The sequence below is a fragment of the Phlebotomus argentipes genome, unplaced genomic scaffold, assembly GCF_947086385.1.
Source record: "Phlebotomus argentipes unplaced genomic scaffold, Phlebotomus argentipes genome assembly scaffold_4, whole genome shotgun sequence".
Classification (NCBI taxonomy): Eukaryota; Metazoa; Arthropoda; class Insecta; order Diptera; family Psychodidae; genus Phlebotomus; species Phlebotomus argentipes.
Window position 1 is genome coordinate 8,980,007 of NW_026776174.1, and position 26,956 is coordinate 9,006,962.

Below are 26,956 nucleotides of genomic sequence, written 5' to 3' on the forward strand. Positions count from 1 at the left end.
GACGAAGAAGGCACGATGGAATCCAATTTCTCAATATATTGTTGTTTCTCAATAGGGGAAACACAGACCCCGCGCGCGCTCATGACTTGAAAAGCCCTGTCAAAATTGCTGAAGAAGAATTCATTTTGCTGCCTTTGATGCCATGCTCCGTGGTCATTGAAATGCGAAGCGTGGGGGGCAGAGACTGTGAATAAATTCCCCACAATAAGAATTAATTTGGAGCTCATCAACCATGGAATATTGGATGCTGGAGCGTGTGCTTTGTGCTCTCTTGGGCACAGCCTTTTGTCCGGCTAATCCACTCTTGGAGGTGAAACTCCCTCGAGAGGCATCGGCGTGTCATGTGGAATTAGAGCTCTATCATTGGGGAAAGCGCTCGGACAGTGAGTGAGTGGCGAAAATGGCCATCATCACGAGGGGCTGGCGAGAAAAACTGTCCAGACGCCGAGATTACTCCCAAATCCATTTAATTTGAACACCCGAAGACGTCACTCTGGATTGCAGGCATTCCATCCCGATAGTCCTGAAATAATTAGGCATTACAGTTCGAGAGTCTCGACGCTCCCCTACATTGGCAACCCTCGCCCGGAGAAAAGGAGGGACTTTTCATGTGAGGAAACATGTGGGAATTGGACGACAGACTTCATACGCGAGGGGAGAAAACCTCGAGGGTTAGTCGACGAACGGCTTTAAGTTGCTCTTTCAGCGTCGTGTAGAATATTCCCTCTTTAATGTAGAGAATACTGTGATCTCTGGCCTAATGAGGCGACGATTGCATGGAGATTGTGAGGCGGGCAATTACTTGAATTACACCTTCCAGTGAAAACATTAGCACGCAATTTGCCAGAGGTCTCAATGTAAGTGAATTTATAATTCGCGGAAGTCGCGGAGTCTGCAGACGAACTGTTGCAAGAGATAAGCATTTACAAGGTTTATGATTTCAATTAAGATGTACACACATTGTGGGGAGGTAAAGAGAAAAGCAATTATCGTCTTCTCATGATCTTATGTTTATATTGCATACAAATGAACAATTTGCAATTGCTATTCACGTAATGATATGCCAAGAGACATAAATAGAATTGAATTCATCACGAAGCAATGCTGAAGTCACTGATAACATTTACGATAATAGTCGATCACTTACTTAATTCAGCATAAAGTGTGGGGTATAAAATGCCTCTTCTGTGTAATAAATTCTGGTAATTTACTGCCACTTCCAGTGCAGCAGTTGGGAAGTCTGCGCGTCGAGCACGAGTGAGTGAAACGATGTGTGGATTTCTGTATTTCAGGACCAATATTCGTCGTTCCGATTGAAAGACTTTCAAGTAACATTTTCACCCTCCTTTTCTCTCCGTTAACTCCCATTTCGTCCATTGTGGTGGGAAAAGCTCTCTTGCCGTTTTTGCATGTCTGAAGGGTTCTTCACAATGCGAAAATGCTTTTCCCAATGGGGGTGGTGGCTCTTTTTTTTCCACCCATCCGCTCTCCCTCCGAACCGCCGCAGCGCCACAGAATGGAAACAATGATGGAGGGAAAAATCAATGAAGAGACTCGCTCAATATTCCATTCCATTTTTGGGTGGTGAAGAGAAAGAAGTACAACTTCTTGCGGCCGAATGGTGAGTTGATGGAGGAGAAAAAAAAATGTTATCTGGCGCTTTCAATCATCTCACACTTGTTAATTTGAAAATAATTTACGCAAAATAAGTCAATGAGGCAATTAAATAGTTTTTGCTGATGGAAGTGAAGCCCAGTTGAGGTCCAACGAGGCGCATGGTGAATTAACGCATGGGAAATATCAATTAATCAATTTGGGAATTCATGATGTTCTCCGTTGATGGCTCAAATATATCATTTTGTACCACCTACAAAGCTGAAACAGTGAATTAGAAATCGATCATATTAAATAAGCTTCACGAATTGATAATTTTGGGATGGCGAGAGAAGCTCACATCAATTCCATTATCGTTCAATTACCTCAACACTTTTTTTGGGCGTCGCACAGTGTGCCTCTTTGGCCCAAATTCAATTGGCAATGTTTGGCCATGCTCATTGATTGATGCTTGTGTGAAAATTTGCATATTCATGCTGCATGAGCGGTGAAATTCTTTGATTTTTTTTCTCTATCTCAACTCTTCTACCTGACGACAATATTTGAGGCTTCCGTCTCGCGGCGGGGAATCTTGTATTTTCGAGGGAATCCAATATGCAAAATGCGCCGTAATTCTTGACTTTTTAAGAAGTGAGCATGAAGGGTTGAATGCTTTGTTGTTATTTGCCAAATGCGCCCTAAAGACAGTGCCTGACAATTGACCATGGCGTCGTGCTGGGAATTTCTGCATATTTGCAGAAAAGTGGGTGGAACGTGCAAGAAAGCAAAATTGCTACTTCAAGTGCCAAATCCCAAATAGGATTACCTTCACTTTGAACGCCCGAACAGACAACAAAAGACTTGGAATGTTCTTTTCATGGTTTGTCGAATACTTTTTATTTCTTCACTTGCAATCATACATACAAATCTCAATTGAAAACTCCCAACAAAGTCCACAATTTCTGTGAGAAGGAAAACCATATAATATTTTTGCGCTACTCTTGAGAGATTGAATACAGTTTTAACTCAAGATTTTTGAATTGAATTGCATTTGAAGGGAAAACATAAAGGATAGTCTCTAAAAACATTAAAAAAAAAATCAAAAATGGCACATTTCAATTGTATCATCTCCCAATGCAAATCTATAACGATTCAGGAAAGACTTCACGAGTTTACTTTAAATAGATTTTTCTCACTTTATTTAAATATAATTTACTCTATTTGTTTACTCATCAGATTCTTCATTACCTTTCATTTTTTTTACTAAAATTCTCTTCATACTATCTTTTATGTCACTTGATATTGTCAACTGGTTTTCTCTTGCTGTTACAATTTTGGTAAAATGCACAATTAACTATATGTTTTTTTTCCATTTATCTTACTAACCTCTGCTCGATGTCTCTCACCCAAAAAATCTACAATTTACATCTTATCGCTTATATCGAAACAAATTGGGGTGCGATATACATTCATTGGAATTCTTTATATGAAATTATATACTTAATTTGGTGGATATTTACATGAAATTTTCAGAGATTTACCTCCCAGTTGTTCCTTTATCAATCCAGGCGAGAGGATCTTACAAACTAATTCACTGCATTTCCGAATTGATCAATTGAACCATTTCTGTGGCTGAAAATGTTGGAGGAAGGGTGGTGGTCATCTTAAGAGTAGCAATACTGGATGTGGAATGAAGACGTTTGCCAATTGTTTGGGGGAAATTGTATGGGATGTTGCAAGGAAGGGTGGATCCAAATTTAGTCCACAGTAGAATGGTTCAAGAGGAAAAAGGCGCTAAACTAGCAGAATAACCCAGATATGTGGGCAAAGAATGAATAATTTACAGCGAAAAGAGGAAACTAAGATACTAGAGACTTTTTGTACACAACTTGCAGGGATCTGGATTCCCTGCTTATACCCTTAATGAGAATTGAGGGGAAGGTAATACGTTTATGACAGACTTAATGTTCATCTTATCTTATTACAGTGTTTACCCAACTTACAACTAAGGTCCTAAGGGTGCCCCACGAGGCTCGGGGGGCAGCAAAATCACATCGCAGTGGCCCCTCTACAGCGCCGTGAGGTCGTAGTCGCTCTTGATGTTGAGGTTGTTGGGGTTGAGGTTCTGCTGGCTCTGTTGCATGAAGGAGCCGTTGGCCGCGGACGTGGTGGGCGGGTGGGCGTGCAGGGCCGGCTGCTGGCCCATGAGACCCATGTCTGCGGCGGGGATGTACGGGGCGCTGCCCAGGGACGTGGTGACGTCACCCATGCTCTCCAAGCTCTCAGAGCGCAAGCACTGGAAGCAGATGGAAGAGTGGTTAGGGGCCAAGTTGCGGAGGGCATAGATCTTGATTTCCCGAAGTTGCACATGCGAGACTCGCCGAGAGTCTCTCAATCTATCATCTACACAGAGTGACAAACTCAGGAGCATATGAAGCGAGCGACTCGAGTGGTATGACAGGGAGTTCATGAGGACAGAGGGGGTGGATGGGCCTCACCTCATTCTGTATGGTTTGCTGCTGTTGCTGCTGCTTTTTGCTGCTGGCGCTCCTCTTCGCCTTCTTGCCGCCACCCGTCCCGTTGGCGTCGGTCTTCTTGCGCACATTCTTGGTATTTGGCAATTTATTATCCTTTTTCCACTTCATCCGCCGATTTTGAAACCATATTTTTATTTGTCGCTCCGATAGGACTAGAGTATGGGCGATCTCGATGCGTCGCCGCCGTGTCAAGTATCGATTGTAGTGGAACTCCTTCTCCAGCTCGAGAATTTGGTGGCGGGTGTAGGCGGTTCGCTGTCTCTTTGGCTCCATTCCGGGCTGATAGGAGCCGTTGGCTGTGTCGAGAGAGAGAGAAAAGAAAAAAGAGGAATCCTCCCGTTAGACTCAATTTGGCGGTTTAATTGGAAATTGGGACGAAAGTGAGAGAAATTTTCAGCCATGACGAGGCACCAATGCAATTGCATTCGATGATGGGATGCAAAGTGTGGCAATAGATCTCGTTTTTCATCCATCTCACCAGAGAGGCAGCGTTTGTAATTAACCTTGTCGATGGGTGTACAAAGCACCTCATTTTCCATCGTCGTCTCTCATCTATGCACAAGCAGAAATACCTCACGCGAAGACAACAAAGAGGGACGTGTCTCTCTCCCCTCGGATAGCATCTTGAGATGCTGTTGCAAAAATAGAAGACTTGCCAAGTCGATAAAATCAAAAGTATCAATCAATGCCCAAGACAACACTTTTCAAATGAACTCCCCATTGAAGCTTAATAATTCTCGAGGGGGGGAATTAGATTTTTCCACACGCCAGGAGTTCATTTGGCAGAGATTTATTCGCCTCTTTTATCCCTCCCTTCAAATTACAACTTCTCTCTCGAGTGTGACCTTTTTGCTATAAGATACACTCGGTGAAATTCAGCTAGATACGAGCCTCTGCCTGCTGAACAGCAGTGAGTTAGTGATTGTGCTTCTCTTTCGCTGACTGTGGTGCTTTTGATTGATTGAATGCGATGAGGCTCAGTGCGGGAGAGATGGACTCAAAAGGCGCATTTTCCATTCAAAAGTTCACTGGAAATTATATGAAACGTGTCAGTGAGAAAAAGGAGTCTTATCGGAAAAGACGAAAACTTCCCATCCAATTGTTCACAATTAATCAATTCCACCAGCACAGCAATTCTTTTGCTGGCGTTGGCTTCGAGGAAAATTATAAATTTGAAAAGTTATGCGCAAGATGAGGGTTGATTTAACTGCGAGGAAAATTGTAATGAAAACTGACAAACTGGCAGATGTCTTGTAGAATATTACAACGAGCATTTAAGACGCCCTCACTTTATTAATTACTCATTCGCGATAGGAAAGTTTTCGCGGGATGGTGAAAAATGGTGTTCAATTGCGATGGAGTTGGACAAGAGTGTGTTATTTCAATTCCACCTCTGGTGCTGGACCAGCATCTTTGCCACCCCCTCGCTAAACCCACACTTATCGGGACTTTTAATGAGTTTCTCGTGGGGATTGAATGGGTTGACGCGCGCGCGGGGAGATGGGATTTCTCCGTCCGGCGGTGAGATGGTTTGAGGATAAAAAGATGCCATGAAGGTCTGCAGAAACTTTCAAACAATGTGAGTGGCAGCACATTTATTTTCTTTCGCCCACGGCTCAGGGTTAGGACGAAAGGGGCCGCAGGCAATTTTCCCTCGCGCGCGCGGAGAAAGGGTGGAGAGTTCACGAGGGGTGGATTACTGGGTCAGCAGAAATTTTGACTGTGGCCGCGCGCACATCCACTCTCACTTTGATCCCCCCAATTAGATCTCGAATGTTACTGAAGAAGCTCATTCTTCTCCCATCTCATCGCTCCAGTGTTTTTTCACCGACCTCATCATCTCGATGTTTTCCATTGAGACGATATCATTTCAGCTGTGAATTCACAAGTAAATAAGACTGGATGAAAACCACTGAGTCATTGTGTATGAAAGGCGAAGTTGAAGGAGAAAAAAAAGACCCAACATTCATGCCGAGTGACAGAGAAAAAGAAGCAATGCCAATAGTGCTGAAAAGACTTCACAAATGGAGGAATTTTTTCCGCCGATGATGAATTTTCATGCAATCAGCGGGCAAATTACAAGTTCATTTGCATAATAGACGCGAGTCGGGTCGGTGCATGAGGCACAAAAGTGCAATTTAGGCCGTCGAATGGCGAACCCACCAGCTTTTGCAATTAAAGACAGCAAAATGCAAGTCACCTGCCTTCCTCCGCCCTTTCCCGCATGTGCCACCAACACTGGGCCCGATCAATAAGCGTTATTGATACCACCAGAAGTTTGCAAACTCTGTGTGTCAGCTTGGAAAATTAATCCCTCGGGAAATTCCTTCTCGCAACTTCTCCCCAATCAATTAGTCTCTGGGAACAATTCGAAAATCTCAATTATGCGATCTGGTTATCCTTGAGACATTCCGGGATTTCTATTTCCGCTTAGAATTTTCCCGGGCAAAAGATGAAAGATTGCGTGGCAGAAGACCACAATGGACCCTCCTCAGCGATGTTACTCCATCGGCGGATGATCTTTCGATATGAAATTAACAACACTGGAAATGTGCAACTCATGGAGCTCCGATCCTCGCGGGCTTCGTGACATCCAGTAGTTGTCTGGGCAGCATTCAAACATCCAGCCTGCAGCCATCATCTCCGATATTCGTCCATTTGATTGACTAACATTCCGCAGAATACCTCGTGCTCAAATTCGTGTGCCGGGGAGACGCGTAAATTTCAAGTTCGAGTTCATCAACAGTGATCTTTTTGTATTTGTCTGCCATGAGACACACAACAAAACCACCCAAATGAACTTGAAATGATCGAAGACGTTCAATCAGATTATTCAATGGCGCATTTTTATACCAGAAGCACTAACGAGTGGAGTCAAGTAACACAGTCACGATGCTCCAGTGGGAGGTCGCAGAGTGGCCCCATTGCCCATGGGAAAATCGATCGGGCGCTCAGGGGGTGGTGAGAAATTTCGGGAATTTGCCAGCTGAAAATTTCGGGTATATCGAAATTTTGATTCCCCCGACAGCTGTCAATTTGAATCGGACGGTGTGTCCAGCGAAGGAGACTTTTGAAGGGTTATTATTTACACGCCGAAATATCCAATATGGCCAAGAATGTAACTGTCCTTTGACACGCAAGCAGCCTTGCGAAATTCCACCCGAAAAGCTTCGCGGATGCTATGCATCTCGCGAGTGTAATTGATTTTGATTGATAATACTGGGTGTTAATCTCTCTTAAGCATCACTTTCATGGCGAAATGGGAAAAAGTCTCTCAAAAGTGCGCCGAAACGTTTTGGAGAAATTCTGTTAATAACACACGCGTCTCGCGGAGGAAATTCCCAGCTTCGTCTCTTCCAAAAAGATGAATATTGGGTGCCACGCGGGTTGAAAAGGAGCACAAGAAGTGACGATGATATTTATCGCAGAGAGAGAGCGAGATCTTTAGTGGAGAAATAAATGAGATGCCATTTATCTTGTCCCCTTCGCCGAGGACTCGAGGGGCTGGTGCGCTAATTTGTAGATAAAGAGGTGGTTTAGGAGCTCCTCTCCTTTGTCACTTGGTGTATGTTTTTCGGCTTGTTTAAAATTCAATTATTTCGAAATAAGTGTGATAGATGACTCGAGATGAAAATTGAAAATCACTCAAGTAGAAATGTGTCCCTGGGGGTGGTGTTGTGCCACCCCTACGCCGCGTGTGGGGCAAAAAGTGTGCCTTCTGGCCAAAAATTCAGTGTGGCCTCTGTGACATGATCCTGGACTTGCTTGCGGTGTGTCTGGTCAATTCTTGACTTGGCGCGTGATAAATTAATTTTAGCAAACTTAATGGTGAAAAATTGTCCCGATCAAAGATGGATTTATCATCAGCAAGCTGCGTTATGTTGAGTGTGTGCTTATGTACATTTGCGGAGGTTTCAGCATAGATTTGAGGCCACTTTATGGTCCACACGCGTGATCTTTATGGACAGTCTGGGAACGGCGAGAATGCCTCTGCGGTTACAAATTGCCTCTCATTTATCACCGTGACAGAGGAGATCACCGCAAATCAATGTGAAATAAACACCCATGGAGGGACCCTTTGTGTGGCGCTATTCTGTGCACGAAAACAACCCCCTAAAGTACCTCATTATTTCCCAATTCTAATCGTGACTGTGGAAGTCAAATTATCGATTTTCGGTAATTCATCTCTCTCCAGCCGCACAGTCTTCGAGTGTCTCCATCGGTGGTAAAAGATCTTAAAAAGTCGTTTGTTTGCTGGTAAACAGGTTATTGTTCGCCCAGTGAAGAACCCTAATTTATTATTTTATTCAACTTCTTGCGGACGAGTGAGAGTGATGGATAGGAATCCATCAACTTCACCACTCTCCAGAGTCTCTTCTTGGGTGTACAAGAGAGAGAGATGCGGTCCTGATCAATGCGGAATGAAGGCCAAAAGGGAAGCTCCACGCAAAGGTCACAATTTTCTCTCTATTCTCTTCTCAACATCTTGAGATAATGGAAGATGAAATATTCTTTTCTCCCTCGTCACTTATCTTGGGAGAAAAACACCTTTTAATTTGTTTCCCTCCGAGACACCTCACCTCAGATCACAATCAGAAACATATTAAATTTCCATGTGGACCTTTGTAGTCCGGAGGGAGCTTGAGATTTCCCATTCAGCCACTCGATGGTGCTCAAAATATTGATTTTATGGGATGTACCGAAACTACGCGCAAAAGTCAAACAACACCTCAAACCAATCGCTCCATCCAACTTCCATTTCTTCAGTCACTGCATGAGATCGGGGAATTTTAAGTAGTTGCCGACATGGAATTGTTTATGGAATTCTTGGGGTTATTCTTGTTGCGGGGGAAAAGAAGGTGGACTTCCAGAGACAATCAATTGAATTCATGAAAAAAAAATCTCATCAATGTAAATACATGCGGACAGCCTTTAGTGTCTGATGGGTAGTGAAAGCGTGATGAGTCTCAAAATATAATGGCATTGTTAGAATTCTCCAGGTGAAACTGAGAATGAGACTCATCTGCACAAAATTCCTAGGCAACAGTGCAAAGTCAGGTGTGGGGTTGGCTGATCTCTTCTGTTGGGTGTTTCTCTATTTATAAAGCTCTGCATAAATTTTAATTAATTGACTGATCAGTTGATTGAGAAAATCCGCCTGAATATCCCCCTGGATTCTTTAATCGACGCTTCTTGTGCATGCGTTTGTCCGTGACTTCCACTCAAAGTTTTGTGGCCATGAAGTGGAAGAACTACATTTATCTGTCCTCCTCGAGAAAGCCCATGTAGAGATTGTGAGATTGAAAAGTGGGAGAGGTTGAAAACTGGCCGGAGACAATGAGTGTGGTCCATTCAACTCTGACCACGCGCGATAAGGTTCTGGTAATTTCTCGCCGCGACATTTGGAATGAGTTCAGTTGATTGTTTCGGGAGTTGTCGCGTGGGTGGACACAATGAAGCTGCCTGTCTTTCTACCATGTTTCAGCTTCCAGCTCGCCACGGAGTGAAAGAATTCGAGGCCACCCACAGACCAGAGGAGGCAATTGCGGGAAAAGGGTGGAATTCCTGTGGTCATTCGTATGGGATTTGGATGTGGATTTTGCGAACTCACCGACTCCAGCAACGTGAATCTTCTTCATCCACGGATAGATGATTCTCTCGCCATCGGTTGTCGTCTCATTGGCGTCGTCCCCCGCCTCTGAATCTGAGTCTCCGAGGTCGTCCATGTCATTCCCGTGTGAGCCCATCTCGTCCGGTGATCGGTCCAGCATCAGGCGATCCTCATCGAGCAGGTCATCCTGCAGTGATTGATTGTCACTCTAATTGCCAGCCTAATGACTCTAACTGCTGACTTACGTGTTCGGAACTCGTGTCGTCACACCTCAGCCGCATTCCCAGTTCCTGAAGCTGCTGACCAGCGGGAACGGCTTCCTCGATTCGCCTCTCGAGCCTCAAACCTGCGTTCATGAGAAATGTGCAAAATCAGTCTCTCTCAGGTCGCTGTTCTCGCATTCCATCAGTGATTTGTCCACTACCAGGAATTTTCATCTCTCGCCCCACATTTTCTCACGATTCGCATCGATTTTCATCCTCAAGTCATGCATTACACATTAAATCCCTCTTCTAATCGCAGCAAATTCTGAGAACCGCAATCTTCCCGACGGAAAACCTCGATACAAATTGCAACTCTACAATTGGATGCTTTTTTTGTAATTTTCCCAAAGCACAAAAAAGCTCGTCTGGTAGGCGAATGGCAATTAATTGTATTCGATTGGCAACGTGAGATTGCGAAATTCACCATGAGATAGTGTCTTGATTAATTACGATAATTCCCCGTGACGAATTCATTATGCAAAATGGACAATTTGCACATCCTATTGAGTGTTCCGGAACGGTGGAAATTTTGTCTGTTTTTCTCATGGGAAAATTGCTGAGAGTGTGAGTAAAAAGAAAATTTGGGAACTAAATTGTATCACACAAGAAATTTCGAACATTTGGAATAAATTTGTCTGAAGCAATTGAATTTTTTTTGCAGCTGAAGTGTTTTTGATAGTCTCTTTTTGCATTGACTGCGAGTGAGTAAAGTAATTTGTATGTATCAATAAATGAATATTGTAATGATGATCGTTAAACAAAAATGATTTCAACGTATCATTTTTCAATTACTTTTATGCCTCTTATTGAGCAATTGAAATCAGTGATGCGACAATAAATTAAAACGCAATTGAAAATATATTTTCAATGTAAGGCATTTTTTCAACAAAACAACATCATAATTTCATTCATTTCAGCCATTCATATGTGAAAACTATGTATAAATGACATCACTGTGGCGCATTTGGAATTTCTGCAAGGCGGAAACATGAGATAAGCTGAATCCCCTGTCATTTTGCGAGATGAGAAAATTGCTTAGAAGAACGTCATAATCTTCTTAGAGGCTGGACCTGTTCTGGCGGCGCTTCTATCAACTCTAGGACGTGATTATAATTCATTTCGCGGGGCTTTCTCACCGAGCTCTTGCAGGCCGAGGGCCGTGTTAGTGGGCTCCGTGTTGGGGCACTGAATGGGCAGGTCCATCATCTGGTGGTGGCCGGATCCGGAGCCGTAGTAGCCTCCGTAGTAGCCGCCGCCGGTGGTCACGGGGGCCGCCGGCGAGTAGGAATTGCTCTGTGCGGTGGGCATCTGGGCCGCGGCGGCCCCGTAGCCGTGGTGGTGGTGATAGAAGTGGCCCCCGATGCCCTGGGCGTAGTTGAAATTGCTGTTCTGGTGCAGCGAATTGCTCTGGTGGTGCAGATAATCGCCGGTGTTCTGGACGGCCGGCGTCCCCATGGACGCGTAGCCATTGTGATGGTGGTGATGGTACTCCTCGTTTGGTGGGAACTTTGGCTCGATAGTGGTGCCCATGGGGCTCTGAATGTGATGTGGGTAACCCATCAGGAATGAACTCATCTTTCACTACCCACAAATGTCCATTATTTTGTCCTCCGTGGCGGGATCAGTGATCAGAAGCCACCATGCTAATGGCACAGCACATTTACATCATCCAACATGATTCTATCCACTGACACCCGCGGTAATCCCACTTCGCCACCGGAATCACTCTGAGCATTTTCCTCTATTGAACACTTTTGTCAAACTCTTCACTGCGCACACTTAATATTCCATTGGTACTCTTGCATAATCGATCGGGCGATGGAGCACTCCCGAGCACGTCCGTTTCTCACGAGATTGTCTATTGTTGTGAGGCACACAAGCATCCACGGCGGCTGCAACAAAAAGCTAAGTGGATTGTTGGTAGAGATTGTTGTTTCAATTACACAAAAATACCCATTGATTTTGGCTCCACCCCTCGCATGGTTCTGGCCGGATATCTGTAGCTCCCTCTTGCACTTGCTCAGCACTCTGAGCGGTGCCTGTGTGAGCGTTGGTGGGAAAGAGAAGAAGGCTTAAGAACGCATTGACGCCCACAACTCAACCATTCTGGGCTTCTCCAGAGTCACTCTTGATCAAAACATTCGCTCCCGAGGGATTTCGCTGCAGACAATTCGCAAGAACACTCTGAAAAATCAGGAAAAGCACTTTCAAGGAACACAAAAAATATCTTTTCGGTAATCTTGCAGAATTTCGTTCCGCGATGTTGGGAAAAATTGCAAGTGCAGTATTGCTTGAATCTGCAAAAGCTCTCTCGGCTACCTGGCGAAGTGTTTTGCGGTGGAAAAGTTTAAGCAACAGTGGTTGAAAGCTCTGGCAGTCATGGTAGATTCTCTGTATCTCACTCACTCTCCAGCAAGCCGCATCAAGCTCCGCCCATGGTGCTGCGTCTCCCTCGGATTGCCATGGGTATAAGAACAACAACATATTTTCACGTTGTCAGTTGTGCGCAGGATGAAAGAGAGCGAAAGCTCTCGTCGCCCGACAAAAAGTTCCTCTTCACACCACTCTCGAGTGGTCTTTTGGGGGTTCTTTTTGCGCACTTTGTCCATGTCTTTCACCCCCTAAAACTATTTTATTGCCCCCGCCGTGAGAGTGTAAACAGGCGAATTGATTTTTCAGCAACTTTGCACGAAATTTCACTCAATTTTGGGGTTACACCAGTATATAGAGAAAAACCTCGAGTTCAACAAGGACACAGTGGCATTATATGATTATATGGAAATGGGGTCATAAATTATCTCCTCATACAGAAATTTAATGACAATCTCATGTTAATAATTCACATGGACATGATTTCCATGTCACAGCTAATCAGCAAGACATGTTGAATGGGAGAAATTACCTTCCAAAGTGTGATTTACTGGGTTGTTATTTAATTGCTATCCCACAATTCGGCTTCTTCTGTTACGCCACGCCATCAATGGACGCACTTTTCCACGGAGGATAATTTAATTTGATTATGGCAATCATGGTTCATTCAATAACCCTCTGTGGTGACCTCGCCATTCACTTCCCGCGCCCCATCCAGGAAAAATCCAAAGCATTTGGCGGGTGGCGGGAAAAAAGCTGAAAATGATGGAGCTTTTACTGGTGGGTGTCTCCTTTATTAATGATCCCCGAACCTCGTGCCCAGTGAGAGAAGAAAAAATCTATCAATAAGGCATGAAAACAAGTCAACATTCTCCATTAATGGTCTTCAATGGGGAGAAAAAGAGTCGTGAAATTTTTCATTAATATCAACCACTGAATATATAATTAAATTACACTTTAATTACGCATTTAGTGGTGGGTGTGACCCGAAATGTCATGGACTTGCCATTTTAAATAGTCATTTATTCTAAGCACTCATTATCTCGTGTGTACAGCTTTGGCTTTTCTCACGTGGAGATTTGTTAACCCGTACTTGTCGATTTATCTCGCGCGCGCTAATTGGTGAAGGGAAGCTTTAGCGACTGTGAGGCATTTTTATTCTATTGCTAAAGACAATAATTGCTGTCAATTGTGAGCACTTTGCGACGTTTAGCGAACGGAGATTGCGGGATTTGCAAATCCCTTTGGTAAAAGCGGGGCTTTTGATTTTTTTCTTCTCCTTGGCAAACTCGGCTGAAGAGCTCATTGCACAATTTCAAAAGACATCCACGGACAAAGAGCCACAATGTAAATGGGTTAATAGAAAATCTCTCTTCACTGCAGAGATTGTCGGTGCATTTAAAATGCATTAAGAGAAGTCTATGAATGACTGTCAATTGCTGAGGAGATCTCAAGAGTGAGTCAAGGTGATAATATTGCAATTTAGTACGTCCTCTCGTGGGTTCAAGGATCATCACTGTCGCGAGAGAGGCTGCAAAAGTGCGCGACTCCCCAGAGGGTCACACCCAAAACAGACTGGCCACTTTTCCACTTGTTTTGGCCGGCGCGAAAACGGCGGCCAGAGAAGAGAAACTGATTGGATGACTTGCAGAAAGTTGTTGTGAAATAGAAAAGAATTAATAGTGTTGGAGGGCCCGAGAATAAGATCTCTCGCTTGCCGCGCACTTAGCACGTATAGGCAAAACACACCAACTATGCGGCTACCACAATGGCCTCTTATTTATGTTCATTAAGGAGCTCCACCACGTTGTGCCACCGTGGAATTGGCTACTCGGGAAGCTTTCCACCCGCGAAAGCTTCAGCACTGCAATTATCACTGACCATGACACTGTCTAATCTCTCGCCACTGTGGCAGCGTCAATAAATTACCCCGGGCGCAGATTATCGTGTAAACGAGGCGGCAATAAATTATCTAAAGCACTTTGAAGTGTTGACATTCGCACATTCAAAAGCTCACCACGATGAAAAATTGTGGACGATTCTTTCAGCTCAATTGTTAACACCATCAGACAATCCTTGCGGCGATGCGGTAGGGAGTATCATTTCATTAATTTCAGGGGGACTGTGTGATAAAAAGTGAGTTTTTTTTTATTGGAAGAAGGAACTGTTTTATTTATAGATACAAGAAAGAAGTCAATTATTGTCTTCTAGTCTTAGCAGTACATTAAACAATTGCTTGTCTGTCAATTTGCCTCATAAAAATTGCTCTGCGGAGTTTCTTTCTACTCTGAAAATCAATCAATTGAGTTTTTGATGAAGATTTCACCGTCAGAAAAAATACCAAGGGTGAATTCGGGTGAGTTTTTCATGGGAAATAAAAATGTTCTTTGATGTATTTCAATGGGCGACTGAGGGGATGGATGTTTTCGGGCCCATGATTGCCCAAGAAGGGCAAAAATCTATTTTCTCTCACTGTGATTATCAGCTGGGATGGTGAGGCCCTCCATTTCTAGTTGTGCGTCGTCCAGCATGGAATTGGGGCTCCCGCAAAGAGCGAGGATGGCTAAATGTCCCGGAGAAAACATCATCAATCAAAAGGCCACGGGCATTCTGGCTTCAGCCGGCGTTTGCTGGGGAATTCTTCCAGCCTAATACATGTGTCAATCAAAGGCCTCTCTCGTCCGAGGGCCCAGGAGGAGAAGGAATGGAAAAAAACGACAAACATGGAAAAACTTTTTGAAAAAAAAAGAATAAGAAAACACCCAATGCAAGACCCGTCTTGGGCGACATCGTGCAAATGGACCACGCATGCAGAATGCCAGAGAAATCACCTCAATTTTTGTTAATTGCTTTAACGAGGAGGCTTCTTGCACGGCAGGAAAAACACAGCTTTAATTTGACATCAATTTGACACATAATTAATTACAATTTCAGTCGCGGTCGTGCAACTTTTTCTATACATAGATCACTAATGATCGCGACCAGAGTTGGTGACACCTTGATCAGATGTGGAGATGAGTGTTTCAGATAGATCAACCGTCATGACAATAGAGAGAAATTATTGTCTATTTTTGTGTCGCGTTCTGTGATTTTTCACTGGGCATTTTGTCCATGCATTTTTCATTAATGCTTTTCTTCCGAAAGTGCATCATTTGTGCGCTCTTTTCAGCAGTATTTCCTCCAATTTCTCCAATTACGTCCCAGGAATTTGTGGCAGCGCTCAAGAGGATGCCAGAAAATACATTAATCCTCGAGGGACAAATAGTTCATTTATTAAAATTAGTTCCACTGTGACATTGAGGATCGCAACCAATTCAATGCTGCCTGATGCGATGGATGGAAAATCAAAGATGGGCATCGGAGCTGAGAAATCGCCCCAGAGATGATCCCTGGACGTTTTATTCTGAAATTAATACCACCTGACACGGTGATTGGAGGCAAGAGAAAAAGAAGTTCTCGGTGGTATGAGGCTGAATAAAAAATAAATTAAAAACGGACATGCGGTTCTCATTAATGTGGCTGTCAATGCTCTTTTTTTCCTCCCAGATTTGATGTTGATTTATACTGCTTTTTTCCTCCTTTTATGCCCATTTTTATTGTATTCATATTTTCTCTCCCCATCCAATTTTTTTCCTATCGTTTCACTTCACTTTTCTCTCTGTTCCTTGCGCGATGGCGGCTCTTGGATTTCTCTGTTCCTGCTTCTCCGGATTTGATATACACAGAAGAAATTTTTATATGGTGTGTGTATAAATTTTAGTGGCTGGGCTCTCTGGGTGGATATTAAAATAGAGACACGCATATACCACATTTCGTGACACATGATTGATGATTTCACTGATTTTCACATGAACAGAAGAACGTCATTCAAACACCTTCCAAAGTAATTAGATTTGCTTGGAGAAAATGTGTGTAATTTTTATATACGCCAAGGATTCCCTGGCGGAGGACTCCGTCGAGAGCGAGACTCCGTTTGTCGGCAACTGCCTTTCGGCTAATCCTTTGACTTCTGCTCTGGCTGAATGAGCAACGCCTCCGTTGGTCAGTTCTTTGTGACTGGCCAAACAGCTGGAGAGGCGAGAAGTGAACAATAACAAGATTATATGCAAGTAATCATGCCTCTTTTTTCTCTACCTCCAGCGAAATATCCGCCACGCGAGGAAAAATCCACCCATTGAAATCCTCCTCAAAGGCTTTCAGGGAGGATAGAGAGAAAAAAAACCCTCAGGAGATTTATCCTCGTCACATTTTGCCTGATAAAGCTGAAGAGCAGAGAGAGAGGGAAATTTAGAGGCTCTCTAATGTGATGGCGAATGTCACAGTGAATTTTCCACACCACGAAAAAGAATTCATCGGGATTTTGCAGAGGATTTCCCGGGGATTTTCCTGGAGAGATATCTCATATCTTACGCAGAAAAATCCGCCAAACCCTCACAATGATCCGCCTTTCCTCCCCCCTAAAACTTACTTATTTTGCCATTTTCACATTTTATTCCAAATGCTCTCCAACCCTCGCCACGAACTCGTTTTCCGTGGAAGTTGTTTTCAATGCCAAAAGTGCCAATCGAGTTGACATCCGCAAGGAATGGGCCATATATAAACTTCCGCGCTCGACAAGTTCAGTTGGAGGAAAGTTGGAGAAGGATGTCTGTGTGTCAGTGTTATGTGCCTAAATGTTGACAGATACAAATGATTCTTCCCCCCGTGAAGGAGGAAAATATCGGGACCAAAAAAGAGATTCTCCCCTTTTGTGGGCCTTCACGGATGGGAGGTGAAAAGATCTCCCAAATTGACACATTTGCCATCAAACAGTAGCTCAAGACAAAGAGAGTGAGGGTTCATCAGCCGCGAAATTGATGGACATGTGAGATTACGTGCGCCTCAATTGAATTGGATTACAGAAAGCTCGCCCCCGAGAGAGAGGCTTAAAGCTCAACCGAGCGGCTATTTTGCTCCTCAAATGGCATTTCGCCAGAGATCGAGAAACCCCTTTGACTATGTGCTGAAGTACTTCAAAGGGAGATCTCCTAATTAGACATTGACTGGCTCATGTTCGAGACAATCCTTTCGTTAGTCCAATTAGTTCACTCGAGGCTCATCCACGACACTGACACACGTCACAGGCCGGCGATAAGGAGGCCACCGGAGACGCTGTATCAAATCCAGTTCCAGGCTCACGAAGCATGGAAGCACTCGTAAGAAATTGCTACATGAAAGATCCATTGAGAGAGATTGATCACCCGAAATTATCTGGTTCATTTAAATACTGGCCTATCCTCATCAATTTTGCATGTTTCATAATATTTGGAGAACCCTTTTGAGAGAGATGCCTTTGAGCGCTTTCCCGAGGGAGGATCGAGGCTAATTGTCAGGGATCGCATTTTTTCGCACAGTAGCTCAAAGCATTCAAATGATCAATCATATTTGGACAATTTCATGTCTTTCGGTTCTTTTTGTGTGTGGAATTTCGAGTGTGACAAAATATTTGCCGATACGTTGAAAGATTGCCATAGATTAGAGAGTGTGTATATTTATTCACCGCAATCTCGTGGAATTTTCCCGCTTTTTCCACCCTTCACACGGGGGCTGTGGAATTTCCTGAGCGATAAACCTCGGATAGACTTGTCAAAGTTGGATCAAATTTTAAATTGAAGCTGAAATGAGGACGTGAATAAAAGTTTGATGAGATGTCTTTTCTCTGGGTGTGGAGGAAAAAAAGGCTCCGGGAAAGGACTGAATGCAGTGAGAAATTTCTCCGTCTTAGACTTGGCTTCAGATGGAGAAAAGGGGTTCCTCTACCGGAGAGAGAAAGAAAAAAACCATTAATTTAATTTCGACTCAGTGTACATTCTCCTTTTGTCGAGATTGTCCTTTTCTTCCCCGTCTTTGTCCTTCGGGATGCGTCTCTGCATCAATTGGCATCTCCAGTTCATTTTTCAAAGGTGAAAGCACGTCTTTTTTCTGCATCCTTCAGCCACTTTTTACTGCCAGTCTTTGGAAATTGATTAAATTCCTCTCCCGTAGAAATTACAGAACCGGCCATTTTTTCCTCAGCTCCTCCCTTTGCTCGTTTTTCCTACTCTGCAGCCTTCATCCCTCCTGTAATTGTGCCACAGGGATTGGGATCGACCCTCATCAAAGCTGTAAATGCACCACAGAGAGAGAGAGAGCGGAGTTCAGTAATTGAAGATCTGTTGAATACAAGGTTTGTGGAAAAAATTGAGCAGAATTTTTCAAGATTGCGCGCTTCTCTTGATCAATAAATATTGTGAGGAAAAGGCAAGTGAACTCCAAAGTACGCCAAAAAGGGAATAATTTGAGTGAAAATGCGTGCTAGAAGACGCTTCCCCCATTTCCATTTTATTTTCGGCAACGATGTGAAACTTACAGCCGGCAGTACATCATTAATCATCGCCACAGTAAGCATTTTGGGCGAATTTTTGATTGCGATATTTTAATTATTGATTTTCATTCCCACTCCAATCGCAACACCCTGCTTTTATCCAACTCACATGATCATCACTCCAACTAATTCCACATTAATTGACTGTTTCCAATTGATTGTGCCTGAAATCGACGAGAATTTGGATGTTGAGAGGCGCGAAGATGGGGTCAAGTGAGGTTCTGCTGTGACTTTGTGTATCGGATTGAGGGATTTTCACTGCCTAGAGCGACATCTAGGTGTCGAGAGGAGAGGAATTTCACATCGATTTAATGTGGAACTTATTCGACTGGTCTAAAGGGGGTTTGTGTCTGTGCTAAAGATGTTTTTTTCCAATTACCTTTTTGATTATGTTTTCAGACTCAAAACCACCCTTCAAAATTAATACACATTTTCTTCTCCATCTCTTAAGTGAATAGAAATTGAATTTTAATTTACACGAATGTTGTGTATTTTCAAAATTTCATATTACAAACAGTGAAAATTCTCTACATAAAAAAAGTCTCTAATTTGCAATTAATTCCATTACGCCTCATTGTCCTCATGTCGGCTGAGCCTGGAAAATTGAAAAGCACAAAAGAGTGAAGAAAAAAAGCAATTTGTGAGTGGTGTGAATACCATTTTGCGCATTTGCATATAAATCATCACTTCAATAATTACGGCGAGTGAGAGAGAAATCCTTGGTGAGAGTGCCGAAGTACGCATGTCAGCATCGCGTCCATTTGAGGAGCGTCGTCTTCGAGGACTGGGTGCCACCCACCGTCGGATCCGGGGCCCGAGCGACCTCGCCACCCCCTGGATGCTGTTTTCCTCCCACTGTTCCTGTTCTACAATTTTCATGCATTTTCCTCTCCACGGAGAATAAACTAAAACACACACTGGGGTTGAGGACACGGCACTGGGGACTGTCAGGGTGGGTGGATAATTATTGGGGGTCCCGCTGAGGGGCGGCCAACTGGCGCTCTGCGAACTGTGCTGCACGGAACCACCGTGCGAGAGAGTTGGGCTGCTCGCCCCCTGGGCGAATGCAAGAGCTCCCAGGCGGGGGGCTGGGGATGTGGGGCGGAAAGCACTTAGTGTGTGCTCTCCTCTGGGTGCCTCCTGAACTCACTGGGGCATAAATTGCGATAGAGAAGAGGGAGTTCGGGGGCCTTCCGCGCGGAAATCCGCCCGAATCAATTTATTGTGGGGCGTGGGGCCTTGCCAGAGGATTTCAGCGTGAGGGATTAAGTGTTTTTCCATGAGACATTCTCTTGTAGATTTCGCCGAATGCCGGTGGACGTGGTCGTTGCTGGTATATGCACCACACAAACCTCTCTAGAACCGAATTTGTCGCGAAATTTCAAACAAATTCGGATCTACAGGGTAGATGTAGAGCATGATTCGACGAGAATCTACAAGATGGGCTCCTGCGCCTCGTCTGCGTGGACCCCGAGGGCGCGACTTGGGCGCGCGTGAAGGGTGGAATAATTAGCGCAGATGTTTGATGCGAGAGACCATCAGTGAAGGACGCTGGCGCTCGCAAAACTTTATCATTTCTGCCAAATTTATCTCAAACGACTCATGAAAAATCTCCCGAAATTTCTTCAGCCTCGCATCCCTCTGGGTGACACCCTCAGCACCCATTTTCTTCGACAATTGCCCTCACTCTGTGCTATAGTGTCGCCTTTTTTCTCGGTGCCATAGAGGCAGAGAATTTATGTCGAAGGGTGAGAAGAGAGGGAGAGAGCGAGAGAGCGAGAAGGAGCGTGGAAAAAAGTGGAGGGAAGTTTTTAGAAAGTTATCCCCCTGCCTAGTTGAAAAACGTTAATTCTTTCCCAAATAGCGAGTCTATGAGAGAAATTTCACTGAGCGAGAGCGCTTGAATTTGGGCTGTTTAGACTTAGACCTTTGCCATTTGGACAATAAATTTAATTGTATGCCTCATAAAATTCATTTCGGGGTACGAGAGATGGTCGCAAGGCATAGGAAAAATTTACACACTGTCCCCGATTGTACCTGGAAGCATGGGTTCCCGGGAACAGTACGCATCGAATGCGTTCTCTCAACTCGAAAATCCATGGCCGTGGCCATAAAGGAATACTTGGGGGTTTTTAATGTCTCGAACATCTGTCGTGTCACTTCGCTGTGGGGTAATTTATGTAGAAAAACAAGACCAACAGAGGCGCGCGTAGAAAAACCGTTGGAGCCAGCTAAATGACACAATTTCCCAGCCCTGTCCCAGCCCATGACGCTCCGCACACATCTCTCCATCAAATTTCATCGCGGGCCCCCCCGAGGGGGCGACCAAGATGCCAAGGATGGCTCCATCCCCATAGCAACATGGGGATATTTATTATTTTTTCTCCGCGCGCCGCGCCGAAGAGAAAAAAAACCATAAAGATTCTCAGAGCAAAAGAACAAAGATTAGATATGGAGCAGAAAAGTTGTACATGAGATTTTTCCTGCTATTTTTTCCGCACTTGGCGTGTGCTGGAAGCTAAATGTGCTCAGGGGATGATGGCGCAACTCTTGGGGGTGGTTTGTCAATATTTTCCCACCCGACCTCGCCTTTCACCACCGCCCGCCCGGGCGGAGAGAGCTTCCAGAAGCTTCGATTTGCTGAAAGATGACTTTTTGCCAAGGCGACGAGCATGATTCTCCTGAGAGAGTACATCACTTTTTTGCCACTTCTTATCAAACCATACCAACGAGGAGAAATCTCCGTGTGCGCTATGATTTCAGTGCGGAATTGACTTCTCACACCGCGCTCTTCTTCACCCCGTCGAGATGTACACCGCTCACGGTGAAATCCTCCCCCTTGGCATTTCCCAACAATTGAATTTCCCCTTGTGGGTGGATGAAAATGTCAGCGCAAAGAGAGTGGCTCAAATATTGGGATGACAAGTTTGGTGAGAAATTATGCTGCCACTGAAATCTCATTAATTCATTCGTCTGGAGAGTGAGAGATAGATTTGAGTCCTCTATTGAGATAAATTTGGAGCTAATTTGGGAGATTATCTAGCTAAAAATAGAGCGGTGAGACCTCTCTCTTGGCGTGGAAAAGTGCCATCAAATTTCAAATTCACCAAATTTACATTTCAAATGATATGCAATTAATGGCGCTATGTTTTCCCTTCCTCACCACGGCGTCTCACATATTCGTGGATTTTTTCTTCACCATAAAGCGGTTTTTTTTGGGATTTACGAGCGAGAGCCTGGGTTTCGAATGGCTCTTTCCTCTCTCTCTCAGTGAGCCGAAGAAATACTTATCAGAGTCTCTGGCGGTCGCGAGAGCGAGGCAGAGTAAATGAATGATGTGGTGAAAGAATCAGACAAATCGCGGAGTCTCCCAAATTGACTCCAGCGGAGCGCGTTGGCAGCTCATCATCCCATTCATGGCTTGTTGCTGGGTGCAAGACTCCATTGGCAGTTGACACAATTAGCGGCCAGTTGGACAGAGGCGGACTCGCGGCCGATCGGGCTTCAGGTGCGGTCCAGGTGGGGCGGCCGGGGCCTGCGGATCAGCTGAGCGGCGAAAGAAGCTGCAAAAGGAGAGAAGAAGAGACATGCTTAGACTGGCACACATTCGCTTGGCCTCTTCAATTGCTAATTGCGAGATGAATGACTGCCAAGAAGGCATCCAATTTCCACCGGATTTTGCCGCCATCCAATTAAACTTCCACCATTGAGCATCTTCATTCAATTAAAACCCCCCCAGATCAGGGGCACTTTCGGCTCGGGATTTCACGGGAAATTGCCTAAAAGTTACCTTTGAGTCTCTCTCCATTGTCATCCAAAGTGTGTATGGTTAGAGTGGGTCGACCTTCGGGAGAATGGCGTCAGGATCAGACCCAGAGTGAAGAGCTTTAGACTCAGTGTGCTCCTTCAGATTTATGTGAGTGGATTATCCACCCTCTTTAGGCAAATCTCGAGAGGATTATCCCATGAGATTTGCCATACATCCGCCAACTTTTCACGTGTACCCAATTAATTTTTGTCACCAAATCTCGGGGAATTTATGAGAAAATTTGACGAGTTGAGTTGAAGATTGCAGGAGAGAAAGATGCAATTTGGCGCAAGAGAGTCTCTAAATTGGATGAAAGTTTCAATACGAAAAACTCTCCTTAAAATTTCCAAAGTCATAAAATCACCCCGAAAGTCGTTAGTGTCGATTCTTTCTCGCTTGGGCAAGATGAGTCAAACTTTAATCAATAAGTTGTTAGAAAACTCACACGGAAAGTCAATTAAACTGTCCGAATGGTTTGTGTCGTCGTTTCTGCTTTCACGTGAAAATCTTAAAAGGTGGAAACTTGAGAGATTACACAGGAATTTCCTAATAGTGATTTAACTCTGATTCACGATCCGGGAGGACCGAAGAGGAATGTCTGTGCGCGACACACGGAGAAAATGCCAGAAATCGACTTTTGAGACATTTCAGGTTTCAGGCTTTTGTCTCTTCGTCTCACGTCGCCGGCCCAGAGGCTCGACCATCCCGTTTTAGGTATAGATCGATAGACGTTAAAAATATGGCAGAGAGTCGACATCATCTGCCAGTGTGAGTGTGTGCGTGAAGAAGCCATTTAATTCAAATGCAATCCCCTCTTCCCATAATCTCCGGAGGCCTCATCGCATCAACTCTGTGCCCTGTTTAGGGAAAATGGGTGAGAGCACATCCTCTGTAAATTCCCTAGAAAATTGGCCGGGGCTGAAGTGGGAAAGGCACAGGGGAAAATGGTGTGCCTTTGCAATAAGCCCGAGGGGAATTGAAAGCCTCATATTCGAGCTCACAAATCCACAAGACAATGATGGTGGTTCAAGAGTGTATTTCACTTTGATAGAGGCTGATAGAGGAGAGTGAGAGAGATGAACCATCTTGTGTGCCATAATTGTGGAATTGATTTTGGGACTCTTTTTTGCGCCTCTCGTCGATTTTCTCATGCTTCTGCCCAGATTCGTGATATCTATTCCCATATCTTTAGCCTTCGCAGCGGAGGCAGCAAAAACTCTAGCCGCCCCAGAAGAATTAAGAAATTCTTACTACATCGCCGAGGATTTAGCTGAGATGAATTGGCACGGAGTGGTAGAATTAATTACAAATGCTTTTGAGGGTGTAGGAATTGGCGTAGAAAAATGTGTTAGGGCCGTATTTCGGTTCATCTTGCGAATTGGAGAGATTTTCATTTGCCACAAGTTTGATATCGTGTTCTTAAGGTATCCTGACGGCAGGAGAGCATTTTCGATGTTTCTCTACGCGTCACAAAATGCCCCTCTTGCCAATCGATAGCAGAGAAGTGACTGAAAAGAGCACAAGTGCTGCTGATAAGGATGAAAAGTAAAATAAATTTCGGCGAGGGAAAAATTCCATCGGAGTCTCCGGAATGGCAGATGAATAAATTTGTGGAATTGATATGTGTGAGTGGCCCGGGTGGGGGGGGGGGGGGGGCGGCAGAGACGGGACATGGAGGAATCTAGGGGCAATAAAGCTCACTCCTCGACTTGGATACATGATTAGAGCTTTAGCATAAGCTTCACTTTATCTCTCTGTGGTACAAGATCGTAAAATGAAGTGAGCCACTCGTTTTGGGGGGGCCGATTGCGCCCCCAGCCAAGCCACCCGGTCGCCAGCCACTGTTGTGTGTGGAGAGTGGTCATTCATGCGAATGGCAGTTTTTTTTCCGGGCGGAGGAAAGAACAAGAAAAGGGTTGATTTAGCAGTTTGAGGAAAATGGCACACCATTCGAGAGTGGGAAGTTGAAGTTTTCCAGGGCGCCGGTCGCCCGTTGCGGAATAGAGACAAAAATTCTAATTTACGATTGAATTTCAACCCTCGTCGATTTTTGTCCTATTTTGCAAGATTGAAATCTCCACCCTTTCGAGGGGCGAACATCTGTGATTGCGAGGCGCCCTGCCTCGGCAAATGGGATGCTTTTAAGAGCGAAGGGCGCCCGAGGAGCGGGAGAACCTTGGCGAGAAGGCTGTGTTGTGCGAGGAGGGAAATAAATATTAATGATGAGAAAATTATTAATGAAAAGTCGTGCCACATATTCATGGGGCAGTTTTAACAGGCGAGAAAAATCGATATTTTCTCAAGATTTCGTGCAAGTCTCTGGCGCAATTATCGAGTGCTGTGGCACTCAAAAGAGCACCATGAAATATTGACACTCATTTTCGTGTCTTTCTCCCCGTTCAGGTTCTGTTTGAACACATTTTAGCAGATGTACCGTGAGGCAAGAGTGAAGCTGTTGGAGTAAAATCGAAGGTGTTATGTTTATTTTTTCAATTGGAGCCCAGTTTTCTTCCTCTTCTCCGGCCCGAAACTGCCTGGCCACAGAAGAACTGTACTCGTGGCCTTGGTGACCTTCTTTCTCGCGGGCCCGCGCGCACACACACTCTCTGCCGACACGCGTGATCTATCGATTATGATAATTTACCTCGGCTGCACTCTTTTCGCGCATTTCGCTCTAAAAATTAACTCAAACACACACTGAAAATTTTCGACAAATATCCAATGGAATTTTTACTGGCTTCGCCTCTTTCTCGCTCTCGCACCAATATTTGATCAATATTTATTGCAGTAATTATAAGGCGGGCAACACGAAATAGTTTTATAGGCGAAACACACAAATGTCTTGCTCAAAAATGATCCACTTTTTGCCAGGAAAAAGAAATTCACCCAAAAACAGATCTCAAAACATCAACTGCCGCAGAGTTACAACAACTCATTTCGCTGAGGAGCGACACTTCCCTGTGTGAATACCTATGCTGAGGCATCCTCGTTAAAATGTCTCTCGTTTGGTTTTATGGTTCCATTTTATGACGACGAATTACAAATTGTCCTCCAATGAACATAAAAAAATATGTTGGGTATTCTTCTCAGCATTAGAGCACTTTTCCCTTGATTTCACACTGAATATTCATATAGTCGTAAATAAGTTTCGTTTGCGAATGACTAACGTTTTTGCACACACAATTTTTTTTTCTCGACTATGCAATCTCGCATCACATAATTTTTGAGGCTGCCGCATTATTCACCCAAAGCGGACAGTTATTCTAGCGTTAATTAATATTAATAAAAATCCCAGAGTCATAACTTTTAGGCAAAAATCTGGCATTTTGGGCTAGTGTGAAATGCACGAGTGAACAATGAACTGCGATGAGAGCGCATATTTTTAAATTTTCTATTATGTTGTGGGCTAAGCGATGATGAATTTTCCTACATTTCACTATATATTCATACTGTGGAAATTCAAATTACAGAAATTGCTTTGTAAACTGTTATGTCAAAGATTCACTTAGAATAACTTTATTATCACACTAGACTAGAAGCATCATTAATTTCACGTGTACAATTAATGAGAGCCCTTCGTGTTGATTGTACAATTTATTGATCCTTGTCAGTCAGAGTGAGGATATTAACACTCCAATTCATATTGTATATATGTGTTAAGACTCCCCACAAGACTAAGTGTTCATTTAAAGTGAAATAAATATAATTGCAATAATTTGTAGTGTGATAATTTGCTCACTTCGTAGCTGTAATTTTACTTTAGTCTAATTTGCAAAGATCCATCAAAGATTCTTCTCACACGAGGACATTTCTTGTGATCTTCAATCAGCACAAGAATCTGGAGAATGGTGTTACGGCGTTGTGTCGCAAGTATTCTGCTGTCAGCGATAAAACTTGAGCTCTCCTGAGTGCGGCCCTTTCGGGGTGGCCAAGTTCTCTCTCGTGTGACAATTTGTGCATTGATTTTTCTGCACGATGTCGCGATTCGCGTGCTTTCTGTGTCACCGCGTGCAAGAGGGTTACTTCCATGGCCCACAATTCGCCACCCACTCCGGGCTGCTTGGTCTCGTGCGTTGCGTGCCGTGCCCAAGAAGGGCACCTTCTTTCGCCTCAATTGAGCGCGAAGAGGCCTCATGTTGCACTTCTTGACCAGAACTGGGTGGCTCTCGAGGAGGGCATTTGGCCGCGTGTTTTTTTATGGAAATTTTCACGAGTGCGCAGTGAAGCTCAAAATTATTTTATATTTAATTACAATTTACAAGAATGTGTGGAGGCAATTATATCAATAAGCATCGTGCTCTCGTCTCGTGCGCTGCGATGTTGCTTAGATGGTATTTTTCTTCGCGCGCCCCTCGCTTTCCTTCCACTTCT

The 26,956-nt window shown here is 44.2% G+C and overlaps 2 protein-coding genes across 2 annotated transcripts; both read right to left on the reverse strand.

Annotated features, from left to right (window-relative positions):
• Positions 1–2,472: 2,472 nt before the first annotated feature.
• Positions 2,473–11,266, reverse strand: LOC132258168 (homeotic protein deformed-like). Its single transcript, XM_059755309.1, has 5 exons — positions 11,141–11,266; positions 9,987–10,087; positions 9,742–9,928; positions 4,092–4,426; positions 2,473–3,889 (listed from the first exon to the last, which is right to left on the reverse strand). Exons 1-5 carry the CDS (start codon positions 11,208–11,210, stop codon positions 3,662–3,664), a joined length of 921 nt encoding a protein of 306 aa, XP_059611292.1. The 5' UTR covers positions 11,211–11,266; the 3' UTR covers positions 2,473–3,661.
• Positions 11,259–11,866, reverse strand: LOC132258433 (homeotic protein deformed-like; the record flags this gene model as incomplete). Its single annotated transcript, XM_059755760.1, has 1 exon — positions 11,259–11,866. A coding segment is annotated over exon 1 (321 nt), but the record flags the coding sequence as incomplete, so codon positions are not given.
• Between the last annotated feature and the right edge of the window lie 15,090 nt (positions 11,867–26,956).

What these genes read in the sequence shown, in the direction of transcription:
- LOC132258168 (XM_059755309.1), bottom strand. Translation starts at nt 11,210, where the DNA reads ATGATGGACCTGCCCATTCAGTGCCCCAACACGGAGCCCACTAACACG. An exon ending in CCTCGGCCTGCAAGAGCTCG is followed by an intron (nt 10,088 to 11,140) that starts GTGAGAAAGCCC and finishes TCATGAACGCAG; the next exon opens with GTTTGAGGCTCGAGAGGCGA. An exon ending in ACGACACGAGTTCCGAACAC is followed by an intron (nt 9,929 to 9,986) that starts GTAAGTCAGCAG and finishes CAATCACTGCAG; the next exon opens with GATGACCTGCTCGATGAGGA.